The 27,759-nt window shown below is 43.3% G+C and overlaps 2 protein-coding genes across 9 annotated transcripts in view; one reads left to right on the top strand and one right to left on the bottom strand.

The window, feature by feature from the left end:
* The window catches only part of PILRA (paired immunoglobin like type 2 receptor alpha), a 9,528-nt gene extending 3,673 nt beyond the window's left edge, over positions 1-5,855 (top strand). For 2 of the 5 annotated variants that reach the window (XM_037504520.2, XM_037504517.2), the window contains exons 3-7: positions 406-597; positions 2,442-2,472; positions 3,415-3,461; positions 3,594-3,709; positions 3,885-5,855. In XM_037504520.2, coding sequence (XP_037360417.1) covers positions 406-597; positions 2,442-2,472; positions 3,415-3,461; positions 3,594-3,709; positions 3,885-3,995 — 497 coding nt within the window. In that variant the 3' untranslated portion in view covers positions 3,996-5,855. The remainder of the gene's footprint in view (positions 1-405; positions 598-2,441; positions 2,473-3,414; positions 3,462-3,593; positions 3,710-3,884) is intronic. The other 3 variants (XM_037504521.2, XM_054693647.1, XM_037504518.2) reach the window with 3 other exon arrangements.
* Positions 4,975-27,755, bottom strand: ZCWPW1 (zinc finger CW-type and PWWP domain containing 1). 4 transcript variants are annotated; one of them, XM_037506969.2, is made up of 17 exons: positions 27,381-27,755; positions 21,438-21,484; positions 19,901-20,154; positions 19,386-19,464; positions 18,485-18,575; positions 18,036-18,193; positions 17,729-17,851; positions 13,732-13,848; positions 12,610-12,730; positions 11,955-12,030; positions 11,453-11,557; positions 10,143-10,226; positions 9,448-9,514; positions 8,709-8,806; positions 6,868-6,928; positions 6,299-6,433; positions 4,975-5,469 (listed from the first exon to the last, which is right to left on the bottom strand). In XM_037506969.2, exons 2-17 carry the CDS (start codon positions 21,463-21,465, stop codon positions 5,168-5,170), a joined length of 1,899 nt encoding a protein of 632 aa, XP_037362866.1. In that variant the 5' UTR covers positions 21,466-21,484; positions 27,381-27,755; the 3' UTR covers positions 4,975-5,167. The 4 variants fall into 4 exon arrangements, with proteins under 4 accessions (XP_037362866.1, XP_037362864.1, XP_037362867.1 ...); XM_037506967.2 differs by lacking the exon at positions 27,381-27,755 and adding an exon at positions 27,124-27,374; XM_037506970.2 differs by lacking the exon at positions 27,381-27,755 and adding an exon at positions 26,497-27,116.
* Between the last annotated feature and the right edge of the window lie 4 nt (positions 27,756-27,759).

The raw sequence follows: 27,759 nt of genomic DNA, 5'->3' as shown, positions 1-27,759 counted from the left end.
ATAAACCAGAGACATTCAGCAGGGGAGGGAAAAGGAGAGGGAGAGGGATCAAAACAGGGGAGGGAAGAGCACAAGGGACTATGGTGATGGCGCCCGGGTGAATTGGTGGTGGGAATTATACAGGGATGACACCTGAGAGGAAAAAGCATACATTGTACAAAAATGAAGGATGTTGTAAAATATATATATATATATATATATATATATATATATATATAGGGCACTAGAAAAGAAAAAAAAAAACTGGGTGAAGTTGTTTCTGAGTCTTCGGCATCTCACCTTCTTCCTTCCCTGTATGAAAGCCTGAAGTTCCCCTCATTCCCAAAACCCCGAACTAGGGAATAAGATGTGACAGTTTTATCCCCTCTCCAGGGCAGAAATTGCTTGTTTTTCATGTCGTCTCAGCTAGTGAAACTACCACCCTGGGCCCTGCCACTTGCGCAGACTCCACCACACGTGGACTTGGTGCTGGCAACGGGAGCGCGAGGCCTCAGCCCCTGAGTCTGGAAGCTATGGTAGGAGTGGCGCTGGCCAGTGCTGTGCTCATAACTGTGATTTTGGGACTGAGTGTCTACTTCTGGTGGAAGAAAAACAAAGGTAAGTGTCCAGGACCTCCACCCTCTCCCCAGGCTTCCCAGCAGGTGTTTCTCACACCTGCCCGAATCAGAATGACCACAGGTGCCATTCAAAATACAGATCCTGCTGGACCTGGGGTCTGGGCTTGGGAATCTCAGTGTTTAACAGTCTCCTCAAATGATATTTGTGCCTCATCAACTTTGAGAAACACCACTCTAGACCCATCCCTCTCCATAAATTGATCATTTCCCAATCAAGTCTCTTGACTTAATCATTTCTCCTCAGTCTTCACCCTTTAGTTCTTGGAGGGTGGGATCTTTGGAGGGTGGGATCTGGTCTGACAAAAGCAAGGAGAGAGGAGAAGGGAAGGAATTTGACTACCTTAGCAAGCACTAAGAGACTGTATTCCAGGCCAGGATTGTACTGGAGACTCAACAGTAAATAAAACCTAGATTTCCACTTTCAGGGAACTCAGTAGTGGAGGATGAGTTGGGGGGCGGGTGACTCACAAGGAAAATGCTGTGGTAGGTTGGGAGGAAAGAGAAGTAAGAGGGAGGACTTCCCAGAAGAAGTTCCTCATGTAAGAGGATCTACAGACCCCATCCTTAGGCACTCAGGCTCCCAACTTTCTGCTCACTGTGCTGGATGATGGCTTCTATCCTGAAGGCGTCTTGCGACCCAGAATGGCTGCTATAACTCTAGCCATTATTTTTGGGTTCCAGACAGAAAGCAGCTGGAAAAAGACAAAAAGTCTACACTCAGTTGGGTGTCCGCCTTTTAAAGAAACTTCCTGAAAATCCTACCCACAATTTCCCCTGTACCTTATTGGGTAGAATTTTGTGGTCTGTCCCACATCTATCTGTGGGGGAACACACTGATGCTCTAAATAAAATTCAGGTTCTGTTACTGAATAAGAAGTAAATGGATTTTGAGTAAGCAAGCTGTGTTCCCTGCCACAGGACATCCAGCATTGGAAATTTGTCAGCTAAGTATGACAGCACAGGTGGTCAAGGAGGAACGGAGGGTAGAGGGCTCAGCAGGGAGTATGGATGACCTGAAGTGGGTTATCAAGGGACAAGAGTCCAGTGGGGCCAAACCATAGGTGGCAGGATGATGAGAGAAGAGCTAGGAGGAAAGATGTGGCATAAACAAGAAACAAGCACTTAATATTTCAGAGTTCTTCATCCCAGAGATTAAAAAAAAAAAAAGTTCAGGGCAAGGCTGAGTGGAAGTGACGTTTTTTACAATTGGGGGATTGTTCAGAGGATTGTCCCTTTATGATGAGACCGCCAGGATGGTGCTGGGTGGTGGCGGGGGTGTGTGTGAACTGGGGCCGAGTCCCTGGGAAACACTGCGGAGACACTTCAGGAAGGGGGTGGAGGGAGAGGGCACAGGCCCCACAGGGGTGTCAGCAGAGGACAGAGGTGACTAGGAAGGGACTGCAGTGCAAACACCGATTCCAGCCATGAGGTCCACAGATGGCAGAGGGAATGAGCCGCCCTCCGCAGGAAAGCCCAGAGGCTGGTTTGTCAGGGTGCCGGTGGTCAGAGGGAAGGAGGGGGTGGAGGTCCAGGGAGCAGGAGGGGCTGAACGGAGGGAGAAGGAAGCAAGGCAGGACGGGGGGAGGGGGCCCCACCAGAGAAGAGCGGGTGTCCTCACCAGTGGTTGAGGAAAGGAGCAGGACGGGGTGGGTGGCCTCAGGGTGCCAGCAGGTGCCAGCTCCGAGCCCAGGCCCTTCCCAGATGCGTGTCGGCAGAGCTGCTTCACTGCTGGCCTCTCCAAGGATGGTCCCAGCAGAGCAGCACAGAGGACAGGACGAGGGTGTCTGCGGGCGCCACACTGACACGCTGCTGGTCTCCCCACAGGTCTGCGCGCTGGCGTCAGAACCCCGGCCAGGTGAGAGTCTGTCCTCTAGGGCGTCAGGGCTGCTTTGAGGAGCGGGAGGTTTCCTCATGAGAAAAGCTCTACTTGCCTGTCTACTACCTCAGATGACCCCCAACAGGCCAGGCCCCTCACTTCCTGAGGCTCCCTCTCCTTAAAAAACAACACAACATAAGTGAACCGGGGCTTCCAGCACTTTTCCAGAATGGCTCCTTTCCTCTGGTGCCCCCTTCGTCTACCTTTCATCCCCTTCTCAGCTTTTCTTTCTGCTTGTCCTTGTTTATCTTTACAAATACATCTCCCTCTCTCCAATTTGTCCTTTTTCTTGTTTATTGCCCCACCTGGTGTCACTCAAGAGTCCACATGCTCCTCTGCCCTCAGCACCCCTGCCAGCCATCTTACCTCAGAGCAAACCACCCCCTCCATGGGCCTGTGCCTTGCACCTGCTCCCCCACTTCCTCTCCTGCGTACTTTCCCTCTTCACCCACAGCTCTTCCCTTTTCTCCACTCTTCTCATTGCCATACTGCCCCACTCCCACTCCCAGCCTCCCTTCCCCCCAAAATTTGCTTGCTGCCTTCCTTGGGTTCCCTGACAGAAAGGCACCTCCTCCTGCCCTAAGGCTTAGGCACCCACCTAGAGGCCCTTGAAATAGTCTCCCTCAGTGTCCATGGTGCTACAACAGAGGGGCAGGAGTTTGTCCTTCCGCCTCCTTCCCCGTGCCCCCTCCAACAAAAGCTTCTCTAGAGCAATCCCCCCCAGTGGGCACTCAGGAACCTCATTTCTCCTCTCAGTCCTCTCCAGGCATCCCCTTCTGAGAGCTAAAACCACTGCATCCGCCTGAGTATGCTGCAGTCTCGGGTCGCAGAGTCCGCACAAGGAGAACCCGTCCCCAAGGAGGTTTTCATTCTTTTGTGCCTGGCCTCTAACACATTTCCTGCCCTCTTGGTCCCACGCAGGGGATCCTTCCAAAACAGTGAGGAGGAACAGAACACTGGGCATAAAGGTAAGTCCCTTCCTCATCACTCCCCCCTCAGTCTTGGCCCTTCCTTCTTCCCCACACACCCCTCCCTACATGTGTGCCACATTCTCTCCCATCCTCATCCACCCCTCCCATGTGACCCTGGTCCTGACCTAGCAGATGACCTCACTACAGGAGCCCCTGTCCACTTCTCTACCTCGGCTGGCATGCCACTGACCTGGCACAATGATTTCTCCCTAGGACAACGTACAGACCCCAGGCTGGACCCCAAGGTAAATAGCTCAGAGTAGGGCCTGAAAACATGAAAGGGGAGTCTGGAGACGGTTGGGTGGGAAGATGAGGGACTGTGGTTTGGACAGGATGCTCAGGTGTGGTGTCTGCTCTAGGGAAGGGACAGCACCCACCTCACTTCCACTGACTAATCGCCCTCTCTTGGTTCTCATTCAGGATGATGGAATTCTCTATGCCTCCCTCACCATCTCCAGTTCAACCTCACCAGCAACACCTCCCAACGGGAGCCCCCAGGAGGTGACCCTATACTCCACCTTAAAGGCCTAAGGAGTGGGACTGAATGACCTCCCTGGAGTAAGCTGCACAGAAGGATCACGGCTTCCCATAACCCCAGCCAGACATACAGGACTCAGAAGCCAGCATGCGCTGAAGACCACTAAGGACCTGAGAGAAACACCATCTGCTCCAGTTCCCTCTTCAGCTTCCTGTTGTCACCTATAAAAATGAAAGTACCCAAGAATTTGCCTCAATGCATTTAAGAAAACTGATGTCACCTCTAACTTCTGTCCTTCTAGCCAACAGTGAACTCGAAGCTACCATCCTTGAGTAGCTTTGTTCTGTGACTATCTCAGGCCAGGGAATAATAAATCCCCAAACTGATAGTCAGGAACCCAAGTTCTGTTCCCCAGCCCCCTAATCTGTTCTATTTCCTTTTTTTTATGATTTACTTTTTTATGCATACAAGAACTGGGGTGCAGGCCAGAGGTATAGGGGGTTGAGAGGATCCACCAGAGACAGAGTGGGGATTGGAACAGGTGGATTGACTGAAATCCACTGCTGAGGGGAGCAGTGGGCGAGACAGGAAAGGTCTGCTGCGCCATGTGGGTCAGCTACCTGGCCGGCCAGGGATCAACTCGTGCTTCAGTGGCTACAAATAGCTTCATGAGTTGCATCTTAACCCCTTGTGCCACCAGGGTGGTCCCTGTTCTATTTCCTTATAATAGTAACTAAGGTGTGCAGTAAAGGGCTTTACATGTATCACCTCATTTAAACATTCACAACCCTATGTGGATGGTATCAGATGTGCCAATTTGAGGCATGAAAAGAACCAGAATGGTAACAGTGCTTTTCCTAAGACATCATAAGTGGTGACCCAAGAAATGAACCTGAGTCTGCCCTTCTCAATGTCCTTCTAGAACTCAGGTGTTGTTACCTACCAGATTCCTGTATTGTGCTATGCTAGCCTTCTACCAGAAACTATGGTGTGCCACAGTGAACTAGAAGGAGAGGGAGAGAAGCCAAAAGAAAGCATCTGGCTAGCGATGAACCAATTAAACCAGCAAACTGTTTTATTAACACATAAACTACACAACTCTGACTTTAGTCAATTAACCTTGCAGACAATGAACAAATCCAACACTTAATTTCTCAAAGACCCTTCTAAGAGGTTCTCCCTCCTGTTCCCAGGGAAAGGGGTGTGCGAATATGAGAGCACACATCTACTCCTCAAAGAAAGCCGTCGTGAACTCCTCTGCACCACCTCTCTGCTGCGGCTCCTCTCCAACCTCTTCCATGAGTTGGTCTACATCCAGGTCACTGGAGGCTTCATCATGAGGGGGGACACCACCATCCTCCTGAGGCTGAAGCTCCTGGGGTCCAGGTTCTTCTTGCCCTACCACAGGACAGGTTGCACAATGAGCTGGTGGGGTCTCGCCCTTTGGCACAATTCTTGCTTCTTTTTTCTCAGACGAGCTGGTTTCTGAGGCCTTGCTTTGGAGAGCTTTAAATTTTTTCTTAGGACCTATGTGAAAAGTGGTTAAATTAAGAGACCTATTAGGTCATCTATCCTTTCTTTTGTAGATCAAATTCCTAAATTCCTATTTTCAAGAAATCTCTGAAAAAGATTACCTTTCTCAGTAGAAAAAAAATAAAGCTTTGAACTCAGAAAATCTGGATTTAAGCCATGGATTAGATGTATGCCATGGGGCTTAAGCAAATTTTAGTATCATTTAAACCTTTTAGGCCTGTCTCATCGTTAAAAAGAGAAATTTCCAATCATAACGATATTCAAATAATTAAAGGGAACATGCATAGAAGTTGTCTATATAGCTAGAGCATTTCAAAAATCAAAAACCTTGAGCTCCTACCTCCTCACCAATCTCTTATCCATGGAGTAAATAAAATCAATACCATTATGTTTCTATATAGTGTGTGCTGCACTCTATAATCTGAAAGGTGCCCTTTCGCCTGATCTTTTTTTTTGAAAGATTTATTTATTTATACAAGAACCAGGGTACAGGCCAGATGCGTGGGAGAGTAAGAGGATTCACCAGAGACAGAGCACAGAACAGGCACACTGACGAAATACACCGCTGAGGGGAGCAGTAGGAGAGGTCTGCTGTGCCATGTGGGATTCTCGCTGGCCGGCCGGGATTGAACCTGCGCTGCAGAGGCTGCCGACAGCTTCACAATGCAGCGCCCAACCGCCTGCGCCACCAGGGAGGCCCTAATCTTTGTTCTTTTTAAAGCACACACACACAAAAAAAATATGTAGAGTTGTTAAGAAATGATCCAAGAAGGGGAAATGCAAATATGAACTCAGTTAATTTTTCCCAAGCCTTGAAACTTACCTGGCTGGTCACGATCTGAGTCTGCTTGCCCTTCTTTTCCTCCCATTATGGGTAGAGAAGGAGCTGTGGATTCAACTCCCAGAAATCTCTTCATCATCTTTCTTTGCAGGGTCCCAACTTGTCCATTTGCTTTGTCTGTACCCACACCCCCAATCAAAAACACTGGTTTATTTCTCTCCAAATGATAGTTTGGACTCCCACATTTAGTCTCTGCCCTGCACCTTCTGCTCATTCTCACTCTGCTGAGTTCTCTCAATTCCATCCTTTCCCCAATCATCTCTCTTATTTTTCCTGGATCTTCTTTACTTTATGGTCCTCAGATCCTGCATTCTCCAGGAAGTCATTCTTCTTGACTAAAATTTTAAAACATTCATTCTACCTTTAAACTATGATTCTATAATTCAATACACAGAAGTGAGGAGGCTACAACTTCCCTAATGACATTGACCTGAGTCTTGCCTATTTTCTCAGGTTCTGGAACCGAGGTGATCAGTAAGGTCTACCTAAAGGCCCCTTCCACTGTTTCTGCCCTGCTGTAACTGTATGTGGCTTGTCCCCTGGATGCTTACCTCTTACCTTGGGTTTTTTGGTCTGGATTTTTGTTGGCTTAGGACTGGGTAAAGGTGGGTCCTGAGGATTGGAGAGAACAATAAGAAAAATAAATGAAGTCACATAATCATGTTTTTAATAGAGTGGGACGCTACAGAAATGAAGAGTATGTTTATGGGAGTCAACTTAGGTCCTGTAAGCCTGAAACAGTTTAAATCTATGGCAAAAAAGATGTTCATTCCTTATCAAATAGTAATATCAAATAGTATTGACTATTTGATATTAGTCAATACAAGGTTTCATGCATGTGAGAAGGAAATCAAGGTAGGCCACAAACAAGATAAAAATTGGTAAATTAAAAAGAGGTGAAAAATCTGTATTCAGAACTTCTGGTTTCCAATCTTGCATGTAAGAAACTTAGAAGTTGCCACTCTGTTCTAACACCTGAAAAGCTGAAGAGACTGAAGAATCAACAACTCTTCTTGGATCTGTGACAGGAGCAAACAAGGCAAATTGCTGCCCTCAAGATAGAGAGGTAAATACAGAGTCCTGGCTTGCCAGAACAGACTCTCACAAGGAAAAAACAGGTTAGAAACCAGTGCCAGGATACCAAAACCTTGGCAGTAATAAATGAATTGCTGGAGGTCCAGTGTAGACAAGTGAAGAGCTGAAAACTCCAGGGGGACACAGTAATGGTGAGCTACTAGACTTCCATGGGTTTTACCCCCCAGGAGCCAGATTCTCATAGAAAATATCAGAGAAAAATCCCTTCATGCTTCTGGGGCAGGGGAAAAGAAAACACTTTGAAATGTACAGAGCATTCCATTATCAAGGCCTGCCCTCAGGAGAAACTCACTAACCAGAGCCTAAACTACTAGGGTGAAATCAGATCCTAATAGTTCTGAGGGAAGGGAAATACCCAACTTCTACCCATTCTAAACATCCTGTTCTGTCTATGTTTACATATCATTATATATTTGTGGACACTGGGTGATTATGATATGGCAATGTAGGTTCATCAATTGTAAACAAAAGAACTACTCTGGTGGGGGACGCTGATAATGGAGCAAACTATGCAAGTATGCGGACAGGGGGCATGTGAAAACTCCTTGTAACCTTTCTCTCAATTTTGTTGTGAACATAAAACCATTGTAAAAAAAGTCTTCAAATATGAAAAACAATGTCTGCTTAATATACCTCAAAAGAAACTAAGAAAACAATGAAGGAGTATCCCCAGTGGCACCTCTGAGTATCCCCAGAAGGCCTCCCCCTGGTGGCGCAGGCAGTTGAGTGCAGTGCTGTGAAGCTGTCTGCAGCCTCTGCAGCGTGGGTTCGAACCTGGCTGGCAGGCAAGATACCCACGTGGTGCGGCAGGCCTCTCCTATCTCGCCCACTGCTCCTCTCAGCAGTGTATTTCAGTCCGTCTGCCTGTTCTGCTCCCTGCTCTGTCTCTGGTGAATCTTCTCACCCTCCCGCGCAAATGGCCTGTATCCTGGTTCTTATATGCATGAATATCTTTTTAAAAAATTACTTTAAAAAAAAAGAGTATCCTCAGTGTCCATATTAAGGAAGAAGGGAGAGTGAAATGAACCTGCTATTCTATGAAACTGCTCCAGTCAGAACCAAAGAACTATAATATGAATTAAGATGATAATCAAGAAATAAATTTATAGAGATCTGAGACATTAGAGAGTAACTGAAGAAAAAGGAAGTTTCCTTCCCAGGAGACTCTTCAGTGATAAGAACAGTCTGTCAGAACTACCCTGAGGCAGAACAAGATGGTTTCTTAGTAAATATAAATCCATGCTAACCAGATGCCCTATAGAAATTTCCAAAAGGGAATCCCCAAAATCATTCTTACTTTGTTCTCTTCCTCCTTCTCCTCATCATCCAATTCTGACTCCTCCTCTTCTTTCTCTAAGGAGGGACTTGGGCTATTAGACCCAGAGATTGTTACATCTAAAAGAGAAATAGGAAAGAAAGGCTAAGTCATTTATCCTATAAATAAGTGATCAGTTTAAGGAGTTCAAACCAGACAATCTGTTTTCCAAGTCCAAACGTCATGATCAATGGTATTTTCAACATAATACATGATTCAAGATCCTCATGATTTCATACTTTATTATTTTATATATTTTTAAATCATTTTTCATTCTTGTACAATGTATGCATACTTTTAAAAGGTCTATTACTATTCTGTATGCACACTCCCTCTACACTTCCTTTTTTCTCCGTTCCTATTTCCATCCATCTACTCACCCATCCATACACCCATCCCCTACACGTGGTATGGCATTCGTGAAGCGCCTCCTAATATAGAATCCAGAACTAAGCTGCTCCCCTCAGCAATGTATTTCGGTCAGTCTGCTGTTCTGTTCCCAACTCTGTCTCTGGTGAATCCTCTCACCCTCCTGCATCTGGCCTGTATCCTGGTTCTTGTATGCATGAATAATTAAATCTTTTTTAAAAAATTACTTAAAAAAAAAAAAGAGTATCCTCAGTGTCCATATTAAGGAAGAAGGGAGAGTGAAATGAACTTTCAGTTGCAGTTCCCATGAAGGAATGCCCCCTCACCAAAGCAGTCTTCCTACTTTTCCTACCTTTTCTTTCCTCACTATTGTCAGATCCATTATAACGGCTCCAGAAACCAAACAGGTTAACACGTTCCTGAGGGAACCAAGAAACAAAGCATCATCCATTACCGTCCCCAAAAATGTTTGGTCCTTTACAGCCTAGATTTTAGTTACAAAATTTACATTTATATTCCATACCATTTTCACTTGAAATTTCACATTAGGTTTATATAGATTTTTGTGATTTAACTATTGTAATATATCCTTATAACATTATTGTAATCTCCCTTTCCGGTTTATATATATTTCAGTTAATAACTGAGAAAGGGAAATTCATCGTTTATCATTCTCTACCCCACTCCGAAAGGCAGAATCTGAGGGTAAAAACCAACTCCACGTAAAATGGAGGTTAAAGTATGTACTGAATCTTGAAAAGTATATCTACAATACAATCTGAAACATGAAGTTAAATAAGGGGGTACAATGTCCACTACCAGAAACTCTCTATCCAGGGTTGAGAGAAGATTCCATTTGTGCCAGGGTAGGAAAAAGAATGGCTAATTTCTTTTCATGGGCATCTGGCATGGAAAGAAAAGACCAGTCCAAAAACTAAGATAGTGTAATGGGAAAGGACAAGCCAATTTTCTACATCAGAGTGTATGGTCTGCTTTTGTGTCCCAAGTCCCATAAGGGAGCAGGATGTGGTCTGTACATTCCCCCACCTCGATATTGATCTGCTCTGCCTCTTGAGCCATCATCAAGGCTGCCCCCAATTTCTGGCAGCAGTCCCTGTTCCTGCACTTTTTCTGAAACAGAATATTAAAGTCAATGATAAATAGTAGAGAAGTGATCCCAACATACTGCTATTCACCAAACATTATCTTTAACTACATTTGTTACTGGTTCCTGGCACTGATTTGATATGTCTACATCTTTTGAGCTCGGAGACACAATCCTCCCCCACCCCACAACAAAACTTTCATTAACACCTAGAAATATTTTCAATCAACATTTTGGTGTCCTATCCAAAGTAAATCCTGTGGAAATCTGAAATCTCAAGAGTAAAAGGCATTCAGATAATGTTTTTAGATGATGATGTTTCAGATGATGATTTTAAATGATGTTTTAGTTTCTTTAGATCTAACTGTCTGATTTTCTGAGGTCCCTGAGTTACTGGGTCTTCCTCATAGTTAAGGCTGGTCAAACCCAGAGTGATCAGAAGGAAGAAATATTATTTAGTTAATTCAGTAGTTCTCAACCAGGGAGATTTTGTTCCCCAGAAGATATTTGGCAATGACCAAGGAGAGTTTTTTTGGTTGTCACAACTAGGAATGGGAATACTACTGGTTAGATGCCAGTGGAGCCCAGGGATGCTACTAAATACCCTACAATGTCTGGGAGAGCCCTCCACAATTATCTGACCCAAAATTTCTATAGTGCCAAGACTGATAACTCTGAGTTAATCTGTGCCCTCATTTCTGTCACTCCTGCTGTTGCTCAAGTGCAGAAAATCATGGTTTCAGGAAGCCCCCCTATCTGCAGGCAGGGAAGGATACTAAGAAAAATAATTATTGGGCCTCCCCGGTGGCACAGCGGTTGAGTGCTGGGTTGTGAAGCTGCCCGCAGCCTCTGCAGCACTGGTTCGATCCCCGGCCGCCTGGTGAGGGTCCCACATGGCGTGCAGACCTCCCCTGCCGCCCGCTGCTCCCCTCAGCAGTGTACTTCGTCACTCTGCCTGTTCTACTCTCCGCTCTGGCTCTGGTGAATTCTCTCACCCTCCTATGTCTCTGACTGTACCCAGTGCTTGTATAAATAAATAAATCTTTAAAAAAATTTTTTTTTCAAAAAAAAAAAAAAAAGAAAAATAATTATTCTGCCACAATTCTGGTAGAAATAACAGACCCTCATGAATATCCTCACCCTTGCATACTAGGTCAGACATGGGACTTTCTCCTGAAAGAGTCCCCTGGGAGAAAATCAGTTTTAGTTTTCAAATTCCCTATGTCACAGCTGATACCCAAGGGTTGCTCACCACTCCAGTTAGCTCCAGGGAAAGCTCCTGGAAGTTCTTTAGCATGTTGACTGGGATCCAAGCACGAGAGACTGTTTCTCCAAAAAAGGTCACATGGTACTTAGACTGAAATAAAATATGGTTCTGTTATGTCTGCTTGTCCTTCTCCCTGCTTTGTCCTCCCAGCCAGAAAAGATAGGGGAAGAAGAGAGGTCCCACAAAGGAGGTGCTGAGCCTCATTTGCTCCCTTAAACTTGACCTGCCCACCCCATATCACTCCATTATTCTTCCATCCTAACCTCAGGAATCCTAACCAAAGCATATTTATCAAAACCATAAATATCCTAGTAGTGAATATTTAATTAGATACGAGTTCTTGCTGTATGTGAGTACTTATTTCTGCACTTATCATGCTATCTGAGGGTCTGTTTCTGCTCATATCTGCTGGCTGTGTCGCTGTTTCCAACATTGTACACTTTATTTTAACCTCAGTACCTACCTACCCTGGAACTGGAAAACTCACCGGTAGGGAATCAAGATGTGAAGCAAAAAGAAAATATTCCCCCAGGTCAGGATCAGATTCTACCATGCCTGGCCACCTGGAGAAAATAGAGGGGTATAAGGGATGGAAGATGAGAACACAAACTCATCATTACACCTGTAAAGGGGACCATATGTTTTTGCAAAAAAAGAATCCCAAAGACAGACCAATATGTAAATCACTACCAAATGACAGACATATTATACATGACTTCTATCAATGTAAAGACAAGTCCAGAATCCTCCCAGTAAAAGCATCTTATCCTTGTAGCCTTCCAGCAACCCTGAGAAGAAAAGCCCTCCAAAGAAACTAGCCTATTCTTCCTATTCTCTTTTGTATCTCTCTCATATTTCAATATTTTAAAACTACTTTAGAGCCACCGTCCCCTCTCTACCCACTCATTGTAGGACTGTCAGACCCTTTTTTCCAGGGAGATACCACCTCTGCCAAGCACCCTCTAGAAAATATGCTTTTTCAAAGCCTGTAAGTTTGATACTTTATCCTCTCCCTTGCCACATATGGTTTCTAAGGCAGGTATTGTTTCCATTATAAATTCTTTCCATTTCCTTCCCTTCCTGCTTGAATCTACCTCTCCTAGCTTCATGAGGGACGGTCTGACTATGCCACGGTGCCCTACCAGGGGTAACCATATTGCTTGGCCCAGATGATGGATCCCGGGACGTAGGAAGCATAGGCCACATCACTCTCAAGTCCAGTCCAGATCTCCTCAGGGATATCACAGCGATTATGCGCCAAGTCTGCCAAAAGAGAAGGAATGAAGAGCTGGGGGGAGGTTCATAAAGTGAAAATCTGGGTGAGGGCAGATAAGGATAAGTATATAGTGGTATATGCAGCAAGTGGGACCAAAAGAGCACCTAGGAAGCAGACATGGAGAAAGATGAACAAAGACCAATGGAGGAAAGCAGCTAGAATCAGAGTAGGTGCCTTACACTCTAAGTCGGAGATGCTAAACATCTGCCTGTATCCACATTGTAACCTGCTTCTATCTATGTAACATCATAATGGTCATTTCTCTAAGATTTTATTTCCTCATCTGTAAAATAACTGGGTTAGACTAAATCATCATAATCTCCTCCAAGTAGTTTTGAACATTATAGAATTCTAAGCCACTGGATCTCTCTCACCTACTTTTCCTCATATATCCTATTTCCCTTCCTATCCTCCAACCCAAAACCAACAACCTAATCAAGATTAATGGTCAGGGCCTCCCTGGTGGTGCAAGGGGTTAAGCACCACACTATGAAGCAGTCTGCAGCCTCTGCAGCACGAATGTGATCCCTGGCCAGCCAGAGAGAAACCCACATGGCACAGCAGACCTCTCCTGTCTCGCCCACTGCTCCCCTCAGTGGTGTGTTTCGGTTAGTCCGCCTGTTCTGTTCCCCTCTGTCTCTGGTGAATCCTCTCGCCCCCACCCCACCCCGCACCACTGGCCTGTACCCCAGCTCCTGTATGCATAAATATATCTTAAAAAAAAAAAAGATTAATGGTCAGACCAATGCTGAATAAGACAGAATTCACAAAAGATTCCCAGTCATTCCCCACAATTTAACTCATCAGGATGTCTTTCTTCAGCTCAGAATGGCCAGATTCTTCTTGATATGACAGGATGATCCCTTCCCTACAGACTCCTGGAGGGGATCCTTGACTATACCTTTATCATATTTAATCTAAATGATATATGCAGAGAAAAAAAGGGAAGAACAATAAAAATTTGAGAAAAACATATTTTCCATTTTACCTGTATTCTGGTCACAGGACCAATTATCCGGGAGGACTGAAGGGTCAATATTCCCACGCAGTCGTCTCCATTTCCCACACAGTGGGGAGGAACACTGGACCCAGACTAGACATTGACCTGTGACAGAAAAACAAAATGGAAATAAGAGACTCAAAAAAATATGCTCTTCCTTCTTCAATCCAACTAAAATCAGTATCACACACAGAATCACACAGCCTTAGAAATCAACTAATCCACTGATTTATAAATGGGAAAATTAAAGCTCAGAGAAGATAACTGACTTGCTAAAAATTAGTCAAAATCAGTGGCACAGCTGAAGTTAGGACCCAGGTCTCACATCTCAGTCTTTCTCCTATGCCATGCTATATAGTCACGCCTCCCTTGACACAAAAATTGACAGACAATTCTTAAATAGGTTGCCTGGCATATTTCTAGCCAGTGCCTGTTCTCTGCTGGCATATAACTACTGAAAAGCATTTTTGAAGGGTTAACCAGAATTCGTATCCAAATCTCAACTAATTTACCTGTCACCAAACCTCAACTAATTTACTTTAAGAACCAACAGCCCCTGAGTTTACCACCTTCCAAAAGACACAGATATAAGCCTACATTTTTCAACCAATTATTTATATTTACTTCAAGCTCTGCTAAAGCACCAAGCATTTCTTTTACCCATTGCCTTCCAAGTCCTCATCCTAACCTTTCTCTATTCCCCTATCTTCTAAGTTGACCCAATGGCCTGTACAGGCTCTCCTCTATCCCTCCCAAACCCTTCCACTATGCTCTTTGAAATCCAGACAAGGACAACCTTGTTCAACCTCTTCTCAGAACCTCTACCTCCTTTTTGAAACCGAGTGACTCATTAGTGATAATTGCCCCTACCTGACCATGCCTCAAATTACATCCCTACAAGTAGTCAGTTCCTTTTCACATATCCCATATCTCTCCAGCCAGAAAACAGGGATATCATCACCCTCACTTCCCACTGCCTTTTCCAGACCATTGCCATCTGCCCTGGGATTACACTACCCTCTCATCTCCATTACAAAGATGCTGGCATCTGGTTCAACCTTTTCCTCCTCCTCTCCACTTTCCACCTTCTGTCCTAATTTCAGATGACCAAGATTCCCACAGGAATAACACACCAGGCACCCTAATTCTGAGTTCCTGATCTTTTTCTCCACACCACTCCTGCATGGCCCACTAAGTCATACAGAGCAACTGTATACTCCCCTGGGCCACTTATCTAACCATCTCTACGACAGGAACTCTCTGTCCTTCCACTTCACTTGCTCAAATACCCCTATAGCAACTGTCACCCTATCTAGGTTTCCAACCCTCTGGATCCTACCTTCCTCTATATTTGATAGCAATCTCCTTGCTTCACCCTCTACTTACTCAGGTTTGATTCCTTAGATGCACTTTCAGACATTTTCCACTCCCATTCCCTGTCCTTCCTCCCAATCAGCTGGCAAAACACAACCCTGAATGAACCCACTCTACCTTTCTGGCACCTACACTTACTCAGTAGAGAGTTACTAAAGAAAAAAACATCACATAACCAGGAATACAGGTATACTATATACTTACAACAAACAACATCTGCCAACATGTTTCTCAAGTAAGTTTACTCTTCTGTCAAATATTATCTTAAATGCCCTACACCCCACTAAAATCACCCTGTAGAAAATCAAGTTAACTCACATTTGAATTCTTCCAAAGTATCTCATTTTACAGATGACTGTCTCAATAACTTTATTTTGAGGAATAAAGAGGGGTTGGAAATAATACATCAGTCTGAAAAGACAATTGCCAAATGATAGTTTTGGATGTTTATAGAGGTGATCTGGCAATCTTAGAAAAAAAAGTGGAGGTAGGGGCTATGCACCATAGAAAGTGAACAAAAATCAATCAAATAAGTGATTGGTTGTGAAAATAATGAATATTCACGAGAAAATGGGGATGTTTGTCCTAATGATATAGAACTAGATATTTATGGGTTGGTGAAAATTCCCAAATGACAGAAAAATTCAGTTTGTTTCCTTTCAAACAATTTAGAAGAGGTGTTCCCCAAACTGAGGTTCACAATGCAGCTCCATGATAATGAAGACTGATGTCACACATACATGTTAAGAGCATTTCAGTTGACTGCTCATATCTGAAACAGTAGTTTCATTGGGTTCTGTGATCCCTCATTCTGCTATTTGCGCCTCCAATCTTCCTGGCAGGTCCCAGGAAGTATCCTTTACTGGGTTTTCCATCTAATCTCTAAATGTTAGGGCACCAAAGACCTATTCCTAAGTCTTTGTTCCCTATGCTACACTTTTTCCTGAAGCAAGCTCATCCGTTTCCATAACTTTGAAATCCATTTTCATACTTGACAAGTTAGAGATCATCAGTTTTTGTTCTAAAAAAACTACCTTGTTCTTTTGACATTTCAGTTTGAAGGTCTCACAACAATTGAAAACTAAATGCCTTCAAACTGAATCCTTGATCTTATCATACAATTTGTTCTTCCTCCGCCTTTCTCCACCTCCTTTCATGTAACCAATCCTCTTTGACATACCCTCTCCTTTCTCTCACCCCCAACCACAGTCAATGCATTACCAAGTGCTGATAATTTTACTTCCAAAACATATTTTAAGACCATCCCTTTCTCTATCCTTACTCTACTTGGAAATTTTTGTCCAGCCCCAGTGATGCAGCTCCCAAATTTGTATCTCCAGCCCAGACCTCTTTCTTAAGTTCTAAATCTTATCACATGTTCCCTAATGAGTCCAGAATTGAACTCATCATCTAAAACCTGCTCTTTCTTCTGTATTTTCCATTACAGAGTATGGTTCTTTTAGTCACTCATGACAGAAAACAGAATCATATCCGAGACCTCACTCTTTCTTGGTTCTCATATGCAACTGGCAATCATATCACATTGCTCCTGCCTCCTGAAGATCTCAAATTTATCTATTCCTCTTCAATCCTACTGTCTTGCATGGATCACTATTTCTATGGTCTAAACTTGGCCCCTCGCATCTGTCTTCCACACTAGCGTCAGAGCGAGTTTTCTAAAATGTAAAACTTACTAATTTTCCCCTACTATTTAATGTCAATGATTCCGCTTCACCTTTAAAATGAAATCCAAATTCCTTAGTTTAATATGTGCAGCCCTTTATGATTAGTCCTCACATGCCTCTAGTCTTCTCTCTACCACCCCTGAATCCTGACCCCCAACACACCTAAAAGCTACAACCACTAGCATCCTCCATAACTACTAATAACTTACCCTGACCCCATTCCCATCTTACTTGGCCTGATTATTCCTCAAGATCTGACTTGAGCAGTATCTTCTCTTGGGAACTTTTCCAGGTCTACTCTTTGTAGCTTCCGTTATCTACCTTCCTCATAAGGAAGTCTACAAGTCAGGCCTCCCCTGGTGGCGCAGAGGTTGAGCGCTGGGCTGTGAAGCTGCCTGCAGCCTCTGTGGCGCCGGTTCGATCCCCGGCAGCCTGCGAGGGTCCCACATGGCGCGCAGACCTCTCCTGCTGCCCGCTGCTCCCCTCAGCAGTGTACTTCGGTCCTTCTGCCTGTTCTGCTCCCCGCTCTGGCTCTATGGAGTTCTCTCACCCTCCCATGCTTCTGACTGTACCCAATGCTTGTATACATAAATAAATAAATCTTTAAAAAAAAAAAAAAAGGACGTCTATAAGTCTATCTCCTTTGCAACACGCTTACCTTCATTTGCTCTGTATTTACTCCACACCTCCTAATATGCCTGATGTATACAGTAGCACCCAACAGCTATTGGCTATATGAATAACTGAATGAACTCTTTCTTTCTCTTCCTCAATAGCATATCTTGTAATAAGTAGCTGTTAGAGTGTAATAAGTAGCTGTTAGAGATAAATTACAGTCTTTGCAGAATGTCCTAACATCCTTGCCTCTCTCCTTTATCCCTAATTTTCAAACCCAAGTAGGTTTTCCAAACCATGGCTAAACTCACCAAAACCACATCCCTCTCCATTTTGTTGGCTCCTGATCTGAGAATGACCCTGATCCGTTGTATTTGACTGGTCATTCTGTTCTTGTTCATGTCCACTTTGAGCTTTCTCCATTTTCTCATTATCTGGGAAGATAAAATAAAATACTGTAGGGTGGGGAGACAAAGAGGAGATTCTTTATAGACAGTAAAGAGCAGTAAAAGCTTAATACTTTCAAGTCTTAGGTTGAAAATTCTCAACCTGTGCACTGTCCAAGGCCCTAATTTTGGTGTTCTTGAGCCAAATATTGAAGTATATCTGACTACTTACGAGTTTCCTTCTTTCTTTTGCTTAAGGAGGGTCTACTGTATTTCTTCTCAGGGGGTGCAGGATCTGGCTGGCCTGCTGTAGAAGTCTTTATCTCAGGGATCACTCCATCTTCCTGAGAGGCTGAAATCTCTAGAATATGAGGTACCTTTACCCCCACTCTGAAAATAATATTTTTTAATGAAAATGTTAAAAAGGAGAATTTTGTAGTACACTTCCTTTGAAAACAAAAAAGTCCAATGATGAAAGGAAGCTAGAAGAACTCTAGGCTGTCTAAAGCCTCCTAAGATCATTTTAGTCATCTATTTGCCCATTTTCCCAACTCAGAGATATCTTCCCTGAGGTGAGAGAAATCTATAGTGATATGAAAAATGAATAGCTAGCCAGAGAGCTAGCTATTTACTATGTTAAGTCCATGCCATGATCAACTTACCTCAATGGGATGAACTTACCCATCAGCATTATCACGATCAGTAGTGGAAGCAGCAATTTCTGGTTCCTTGTCTAAGTGGGTATATAATATGGGCTGGGCACAGGAAGTCTCTGCAAAATCAAGGCTAGATCTCATCCGTCCCCAAACAAAACACTACATGAACAGAGGAGCCACTGAAGAAAATAACCACTAAATTATTTCCAAACTGTAACTTTTCACTGCAATGTCTCCCAACTGTTTCCTGAAAGAGCCTTTGGACTTCTGTCACACAGAACCTTAAGTCTCAGGAAAACCTACAAATATATCCTTCAGCAGACGCTTCCAGATTGATTTGCCTTATTTTAGGGTAATCAGGTAATGTTCATTTAATTTTGTGTACATACCAGAAATTGTATGTAATATGTTTTATCATTTGTTCCTGAAATTTCTTCTATGAGTAGTAGTACACTTCATAGCTGAAAATGCCAGGCCTTTCTCCCTAGTGTTAAAGTCTCAGGACTTGTACTGTAGAGTTTTTTAATTCTAAAAATCAAATCTCTGAGAATAGCAGAGAAACAATAGCACTGGAAACAAAAAAATACAAGAGTAGATGGAAATTATGCTCTTCAAAACTGGGGAAAACAATTTATCTTTTCTAAGTAGATGGCAAACATACAAAAATTAATTTAAACTACACTTTAAAAATCTAGGTGAGAATCTATAAATATTTTGAAGTCACTGTAATCTACTTTTCTAAACATCTACCCCTAAGGTGGTTAAGCTGTATATTAACAAAAGATGAAGTATTTAAAAATATTTCAGAGTCCCATTTAATATTTCCTTACTTAAGAAATAAGAGTGAATGCTGTAAACTTACTCTACCCCTCAGATAATAGTTTCTGTGCTAACTGAAACTCTTTTTCTCTCAATGTTCGCCATACCCAAGCACTGCTGTAGGGACTTCTGTAGCACAATCTGGACAATCTCCTCAAATTCCGCATTGGTAAGACTTGCTTTTTCCTGCAGAGACAAGAGTAGATGAGGAAATATTGCTCATCTTTCCCCAGTCCTCTTTGAACAGAGAAGCCTCCTTCAGATGAGGCAACAAGTTTACAAGGCTGCAAGTATGTAGTCAACATACCTAAGTACCCCATAAACTCTATCCAAGATCTCCTGGGAATGAAGGAGTCAAAAACAAAAGAACAAAGTTTATAAAGTCTCTTTTCACGTCTATGTTCACCTCCATGGTAACTCAGTTCCTAATAACTCAGTTCCTAAGTCCTGCGAAATGCTATCATCAAAACATTTTTAACCTCTTTAAATAGAAAACGGAAGCCACAAAAAAAGAATTAAGCTGAAATTACAGGATGAATTTCCACAACATAAAAAAATTGTATTTCTAGGCTGGGTTTCTTGGAGAAACTGTCCCTCCAGAGCTCAGCAAAATAACTGGTACCTTTTCTTTCTTCTTTGCTTGCTTACTGTCTTTAGTCTTTCCTTTTTTCTCATGGCCACTGCTTGGCCCATTCTTGGTGGTTGCTTTTTCCTCCTTCTTCTCTAAGTTGGCTTTCAGCAGATTTGGTCTGGCATCTGCCTCTGCGGAATTGATCCCCAGGGTACCCTCCTTGGGTGAGTTAGTGCTATAAAGTATCAGGTTACGTGATTTTTGTCCAGGTGGGGCAAAGGTTTTCTTTGGTGCTTTCCCACATTCTGAAAGAAATTTGATCATCAGATGGGATTTATAAAACACAGGGTGGGGGGAGCTTCCCAGGTGGCACAGGGGTTAAGTCTCATGACTGCTGCAGCATGAGTTCGATGTCTGGCCAGGGAGCTAACCCACTTATGGTGCAGCAGACCTCTCCTGTCTTGCCCACTGCCCCCCTTAGCAGTGTATTTCATGGGCCTGCCTTTTCTGCTCCCCACTCTGATGAATCCTCTCACCTCCCACACCTCTGGCCAACACCCCAGTTCTTCCATGCATAAATAAATAAATCTTCAAAGGAAAAAAAACATAGGGTCTGACATAGAAATCGCCATATCAGAATTTTCTGGAGAGAGATGTTAACAAATGCGTATTCCTAGGCCTCTCCTTACCTACCCTCCTGCCTTAATACTCTGATAAAATAGTTTGGAATAAGGCCCAAGAGTCTGTAATTTTACAAAGTTATCTAGCCAGTAGATTCTGATGCACAATCAGGTTTGGGAATCACTAAGTAAATCAGTAAATCAAAGGTTAAAAATATGAGCATACAATAAGGTTAATTTTATTTTATTTATTTTTTTTAAAGATTTATTTATTTATTTATACAAGCACTGGGTACAGTCAGAAGCACGGGAAGGTGAGAGAATTCACCAGAGCCAGAGCGGGGAGCAGAGCTGGCAGAAGGAACGAAGTACACTGCTGAGGGGAGCAGCGGGCGGCAGGAGAAGTCTGCATGCCATGTGGGACCCTCCTCCGGTGGCCGGGGAGCACCCGGGGAGCAGCCAGGGAGCAGCCAGGGATCGAACTGGCGCTGCAGAGGCTGCGGGCAGCTTCGCAACCCAGCGCTCAACCGTTGCGCCACCGGGGAGGCCCTCAATAAGGTTAGTTTTAAATTTAAAAAATTTTAAATCTGACAAAACTCTACGGGAAATTAAAACTAGCCCCCCCTCAAAAAAACTACAAGTGATTCAATCATCCTGCTAGGCATCAGCAATGGCTCTTCTTCTGAGCTGCCATAACATTTGTTCTTTGATGACATTTACCATGTTGAAATTTATGTTATAGATACTTAACTATCTTTTCCCTCCCACTGAGTTCATACATATTCCTTTCTAAGTGATATATATTTCACTCAAAGTGTCCAGAAAAGTAGTAACTTTAACAGAGTGAGCACAAAATATATGTAAACTGAGCTTCCCTTTGATGGGAAGAGTGTGCAAATGACCAGGGGCTGAGAAAAAAGGGAAAAATGAAAAAGATGTACAAAGTGAACCCCTCACTCTTGACTCACCTTCTTTACTCTGCAATGTTGTCATCATTTAACTCAGAAGCATGCCTCTGTCAGAAAAAAATAAATGAACTGTTACGACTCTGATTATGACTTTAAGTTGAGTTCAAGATCTCTTTGCCGGGGATCTGGGGATCCCTACACTTTCTGCCTTCTTTACAATGTTTCTACCTCCTGGGCAGTGTCAACAGATCCCAGATGATAATGAAGTTACTATTTTAAAGTTACTATTAGCAATAATCCTTAGTGTTTTATGTGCCTAGAACCACTTCCAACTTGAGGTAGGTACTTGTAAATAGGTAGAAATGATAGTGGTAGTGATGGAAGAATAGATAGTAAGAGAGCAGGATGGAAGAATAGATAGTAAGAGAGCAGGGGTAGTAGTGCATGGACAGTCCTCTAAGTTAAAGAGTTTTCTTTAGCTAGATAACCTCATTTCACAAGGTTCTCCTAAACACAAATAATTTCACAATTCTCTGACCTAATTTGGTCCCTATGCATAGAGAACCCCTTTTCAAATATCACTATTTTAATATATATATATATATATATATATATATATATATATATCTTCCTTTTACTTATCTTCTAGCCCAATAAATTTCTCAATGTGCTGGATTCTAGTCATCGCTATTCTAGGTTCAGAAATACTGGGTAACCAGCAGAGGTCTCCATAGAAGCTAATCGTGAGAATTACGATATTTATATCTATAGTTCATCTGTAGTTATTTACTAACAGATGTTCTATACTACATCAATATGTTTTGTTATAACTACCAAAATTGTGACTAACAATAACGGGCAACACTTACTGAGCACTGAGTATATTCTTTATCCTTTCCATTAATTCTCACAATAAATCTATGAGATAGATACCATTTTACATTTTGGGAAAAATAAGGCTTAAAGGGATTCAGAGATACTGATAAGTGATAAATTCAGGATTAGAACCCATCTGATTTTAAAGTTTATACTATTAACTGTTCTGTACTAGTTCAGAGCTTCACAACCCTTTTAATATAACATACATGAAAGCATACATTAATATTACACATTGAAACTTGGAAAATTATATTTCTACATACTCTGGATAAAAGGATCAGGCCCACAACTGAGGGGTGGGAGTGAGGAGCCTCCAGCCATGCCCAAAACTGAAGAAATTATTGATATTATCTCTGCACAGCTATAAGCCATTTATGCCAAGACTCATTTTGTGATATTCCAATAAAATACTTTCCACTACTGATATTATTTCTACCCAGTTGTTAGGAGAGAATTGCCTTTTGTTTTATGAGTCCAAAACCTCATACCTCATGGTTTTCACCAGGTTTAGAGCATATAAGCCATTCTTATTTATTAAGCAATTATAAGCACTGTAGCTCTCGAAGGGGCTTTAGAGATGGTTAAGTGCCATGTCACCTTTTTACAGAAGAAAAAAATATGCAAAGAGAGTTTAAGTAGTTTTCCCACAGCCTCGGTATTAATATATGGTAGAGCCAAGATGACCTAGGTCTTTTGTCTCTAAAGTCTATTAAATAACATTTCCATTCTTTTTTAGTGACCTTATTTCTGGCTGTTGGTTTTCAGTACTTTGAAGGCCGTAGACCTGAAACTCAAGGTTTCAACTCTGCCATTTCCTACAATAAGAGACCCCAAAGCAGTGTAAGATAACTGTTTTGGTTTATATAAACTTCCTTTAAGGAATCTGAAAATTTTAAGACCCTCAAATGGCTAAGCTATAGTAAACACTCAGCTGTTCAGGATGCAGAGTTCCTTCCTTTGGATCCCAAGATGAATCCAGAAGTTTTTGGGGATTTAACTTACTCTGGCCTGTCTGAAATGTAAAGTGTTTTATAAATATCTTTTGTGTTTTCTGTTCCCTTTCTTCCTTCTATAAATGTAAATAATTCAAATGCGCTGTTCTGCAGTGACTACTTTTCCTTAACGTTAGCTTCCATTTTAACTCATCGTCCATCTTAACTCATCACCACCAACCCCCAAATTTGTTTACTCCAGAAAAAAAAAGCATATGGGAAATGGAGAGAAACACTACACAAAATCAGTCTCCTTCCTTATGATAATCCTAAATAAAATCTAGAAACTGAAAAATTAGGCTGCAAAAAGAATATTAATTTGACCACATAGGACAAACATATTTCTTCCCAGACTCACCAGAATTCACACACACAAAAAACTCATGAGAAACCCCGACTAAGGCTATCTAAACTACAAAGATGACAAATGTAAAATAAAAATTAGCGTATTTGAAATGACAACATATACTTTTTAAAATACACATCTACTGGGCCTCCCCGGTGGCGCAGCGGTTGAGCGCTGGGTTGCGAAGCTGCCCGCGGCCTCTGCGGCGCCGGTTCGATCCCCGGTTGCTCCCCGGCCACCAGAGGAGGGTCCCACATGGCGCGCAGACCTGTCCTGCCGCCCGCTGCTCCCCTCAGCAGTGTACTTCGGTCCTTCTGCCTGCTCTGCTCCCCGTTCTGGCTCTGGTGAATTCTCTCACCCTCCCGTGCTTCTGACTACACCCAGTGCATGTATAAACAAAACAAACAAATAAATAAATAAATAACATGCCTCTATAAAAACAAACAAACAAAAAATAAAATAAAATACACATCTACATAATATGCTTGTATATCCATAAACTATCTCTGGAAAAATATACAAGAAACTGACAAAAGTGCCCCAGGGGCATAGAACTGGATGATCAGGAGAAAGAAGCATTTATAGTAGCCCCTTATGTATCTCTAGTACTTTTACAACATATATATGTATATATTATTACTCTAAAAGTCACTTTCTAAAAAATATTCAAGTAGATGAATTTTTTAAATATTTATTTATTTATGCATACAAGAACTGGGGTATAGGCCAGAGGTGGGGGGCGGGGGGGCGGTGAGAGGATTCACCAGAGACAGAGCGGGGAACAGAACAGGCAGACTGGCTGAAATACACTGCTGAGGGGAGCAGCTGGCAAGGTAGGAAGGTAGGAGAGGTCTGCTGTGTCAATGTGGGCTGCTCCCTGGCCAGCCAAGGGATCCAACTCCTGCAGAGGCTGCGGATAGCTTTACAGGGCTGTGCTTAACCCTTTGCACCACCAGAGAGGCCCCTAAAAGTCACTTTTTTTATTGCAAATCCATTACTATATGTGCTGTTGAAGCAAGCACTAAATTATTTACATTAAAAAAAAAGATTATTTTGGTCAACATAAAAATGCAAAAATTCCCAGGACCATTATCTAACCTATACTGACCTCTCTAGGCCAAAATGTATTTCTGTAGCCTCCACCAAAGGATAAAATTGTGGAACAGTTCCCCTTAATCTAGAATGGTGATGTGATGAAAAACACTACTTTTAAACAAAATCTCAAACTTGATCAATAAAGGTTCTTCCAGGAAGTCACATGCTGACAATTCAAGTCTCTGCTCCTATTTCAGAGGAGCTATCTTCTTCCACAATAATGAATATTGAAATACAATTCAAACAATGAAAAAAAAATTAAAATACAGATAATAAATACACAAAATACCACCAACTTTCATCTGACCAACTGCTAAATGGGCTCAAGATCCAATAGTAACATTCGAGATTTTAATTTCTATTTTTTTTTTATTGGGGTCAGAATGGGGGGATTGCAATTGTATGGGGAATATAAAAATAAAATTTAAAAAAAAAAAGAGAGGGGGGAAAAAAATCCAATAAAGTTTTAAGTACAAAGTGAAAGAAAGTATAATAAACTAGCTTCTACTCACTCAATATAAGAAAGGAGGGTGAATAAGGAAGGGGGAAAAATTTAAGAAATAACCAATACCAGGAACCAAGGGCAGGTGTATGAGGTGTTTCAAAAAACGTTTTCTTGGGCCTCCCCGGTGGCGCAGCGGTTGAGCGCTGGGTTGCGAAGCTGCCCGCTGCCTCTGCAGCGCCGGTTCGATCCCCGGCTGCTCCCCGGCCACCGGAGGAGGGTCCCACATGGCGCGCAGACCTCTCCTGCCGCCCGCTGCTTCCCTCAGCAGTGTACTTCGGTCCTTCTGCCTGCTCTGCTCCCCGCTCTGGCTCTGGTGAATTCTCTCACCCTCCCGCGCTTCTGACTGCACCCAGTGCTTGTATAAATAAATAAATCTTTTTAAAAAACAAAAAACGTTTTCTTTCCCTTACAACACTGAAAACCATCGCAGTGATTTTAATATGAAATCACCTAGTTCAGCAGTTTTGAAAGCGTGATCCAAAGACCCCACGGTTCCCTCTCTTTTCCAACTACTCATCTGTCGAACTAAATTTCCTCATTACTTTACCCAAATTAAGATATTTGTAAATCTGAATTCGGAAAGATAAAAATCCAGCTGTTTTCTCTTCAGCCAAACATGAAAGAGCAAAACAATGGTATTCTTCACAGAAAATTTTCCTTCATTTGGGAAAATATATTTTTCATGAGCAGAATAGGCTTATTTTTACCTTAAAATGAGCATTTTAAAATTATGCAATTCACTTTCTAATATATTAATTATCTCCATGTATAAAGAGATATGAGCCAATCTTTGGAGTCCCCCATAATATTAAGAATTTAAAAGGGTTCTGATCCCAGAAAGTTTGGGACCTCATCTAGCTAAATAACTTAATTCCACCTTCTCAGTACTTTCCAAAACACATTCCTCTTCCCTCCCATCCCTCCTCCATTCCGAATATTTACAGATTCCCCCCTCCTCACTCTCCAATAATACCCTCTTTATATTGTTTCTGGAATCCTCGGTCAGGAACAAAAAAGAAACCTCTCAGAACTGTCCTTCAGCACACACTGTGCGCCTGACGACACTGAAAGGCAATCTCCTTTAAGCTGGAGTCTGACTTTCTCTGGGCATCCCCTCTGGCGGCATGCGTACCCCACTTATTTTCCCGCCTTGGTTGGTAAGAGTTTTAAAAAGTTCTTTCTTTTTTGTGCTCAGCCAGCATGACTTAAAAGTTTTAATAAAATCAGATTCCAACTACCTTTACTGCTTATACTAGAAGACAAGGTCAGAAGTCATTCTGGGAAGCTTCTGGAGACTCTCACCCCGCGCTCCCAGCCTCGGGGCAGCAAACAGACGCAGCGATGAGCACCACGAGGCAGAGACTCCGACCTCGCTCACTCTCTCTACTGCCTGAAATGCCTCCACGTGCGTCTCCCGCCGCTCCCACCTCCAAACAGCCTCCTACCCCGTGACCTTCCACACCCCGCGCCATTTCCCCTCACAGAGAGCCAAATTTCCAACAGGAAAGAGTCTAATTCCAGCTTTAAAGCCACAGGGAAGAACTTCTGGTGAGCCACATTTTCCTTCTCTTCCCTCACCCGGAGGTATGGGGTCAAATCTCCCAGGCTCCCCTCACTGGGTAGAGCAAGTGGCTCTCTTCCCCATGGAGCGTCCCACCATGAGGGAATTCTCTCTCACACACAGAAATTTTCCCTCACAGACCCTGCAACCAAGGCACAAGGATAATCATTCTCGTCAGACCATCGTTGCCCACCCAACATTTGCGTTAGAGGGATTTTTTTTCTTCCTGAGGGTGTTTGCAGTGGGGGTTTCTGAGGAGGAGGTCCTAAGAAATGGTTGTCTCTCTGAAGAGAAAACTTCTCAGGCGACTGGTACCAGGACTGGCCGAGCCTACCACCTTTGCCTGCAACCGGAGAAGAGCCAACTACCTTCTGGAGCAAAGTGGGCGAAAACTGGAGCTACTGCAGCGATTCCGCAAGTCTCTCCACTCTCGACCCAGTTTTCCCGCCACCAAGCGAAGGCGCGAGGCCGGGCAGAAGCCCCGCCCCTGAGCGGCGTGCGCTCAAGAACTGAGGCGCAGGTGCAGCTGGAGGTCGCGCCTGCGCCTGCGCTTTGCGTTTTTTCCGCCATCTTCCCACCACGCGCGGCGGAAAACTACAAATCCCATGATCCCCGCTGGCCTCACTTATTTTTAGGCGGCATCAGCAACGCCTGATCGTTTCTAATGCACAGCTTTCTTTTATCGGCTTCTCTCTCTGCCCGACCGCATTTCCCTTCATTTTCGTTCTCTGATTCCTTCTTCCTTTCGGTCGCCTTTACGCCCTTATTTTAATTTTGCTTGAGGTTATCCTTAATCCCACTCTAACATCTCCCTCCCTCTCCTCACTCACAGGGCCCGCACCCCCAGCACTGCTGGCTGCAGGGGCCCCCCAGCTCCCTGTGGAAAACATCAAATTGCTCCTTCCCCATTGGCCGAGCCAGGAGGCCCAAAAGAGGCCGAAACCTCCTCCCCGCCCACTCTCGTTTTTATATAAGGCGGCGCGAAGCCGCAGCTTGCGCTCGGA

Source organism: Talpa occidentalis, unplaced genomic scaffold (genome assembly GCF_014898055.3).
Source record: "Talpa occidentalis isolate TD23 unplaced genomic scaffold, MPIMG_talOcc4v2.1 talOcc4.12, whole genome shotgun sequence".
NCBI lineage: Eukaryota > Metazoa > Chordata > Mammalia > Eulipotyphla > Talpidae > Talpa > Talpa occidentalis.
Note: the sequence above shows the minus strand (reverse complement) of the source record. Positions and strands in the feature narration are given on the sequence as shown.

Excerpts from the sequence above, each read along its gene's own strand:
- ZCWPW1 (XM_037506969.2), bottom strand. The coding sequence starts at position 21,465 with ATGATGACAACATTGCAGAGTAAAGAAG. Across the intron at positions 18,194-18,484 it reads GATCGTGATAATGCTGATGG|AGTGGGGGTAAAGGTACCTC; the intron begins GTAAGTTCATCC and ends TATTATTTTCAG. Across the intron at positions 9,515-10,142 it reads CAGAGCAGATCAATATCGAG|GAACGTGTTAACCTGTTTGG; the intron begins GTGGGGGAATGT and ends TGGTTCCCTCAG.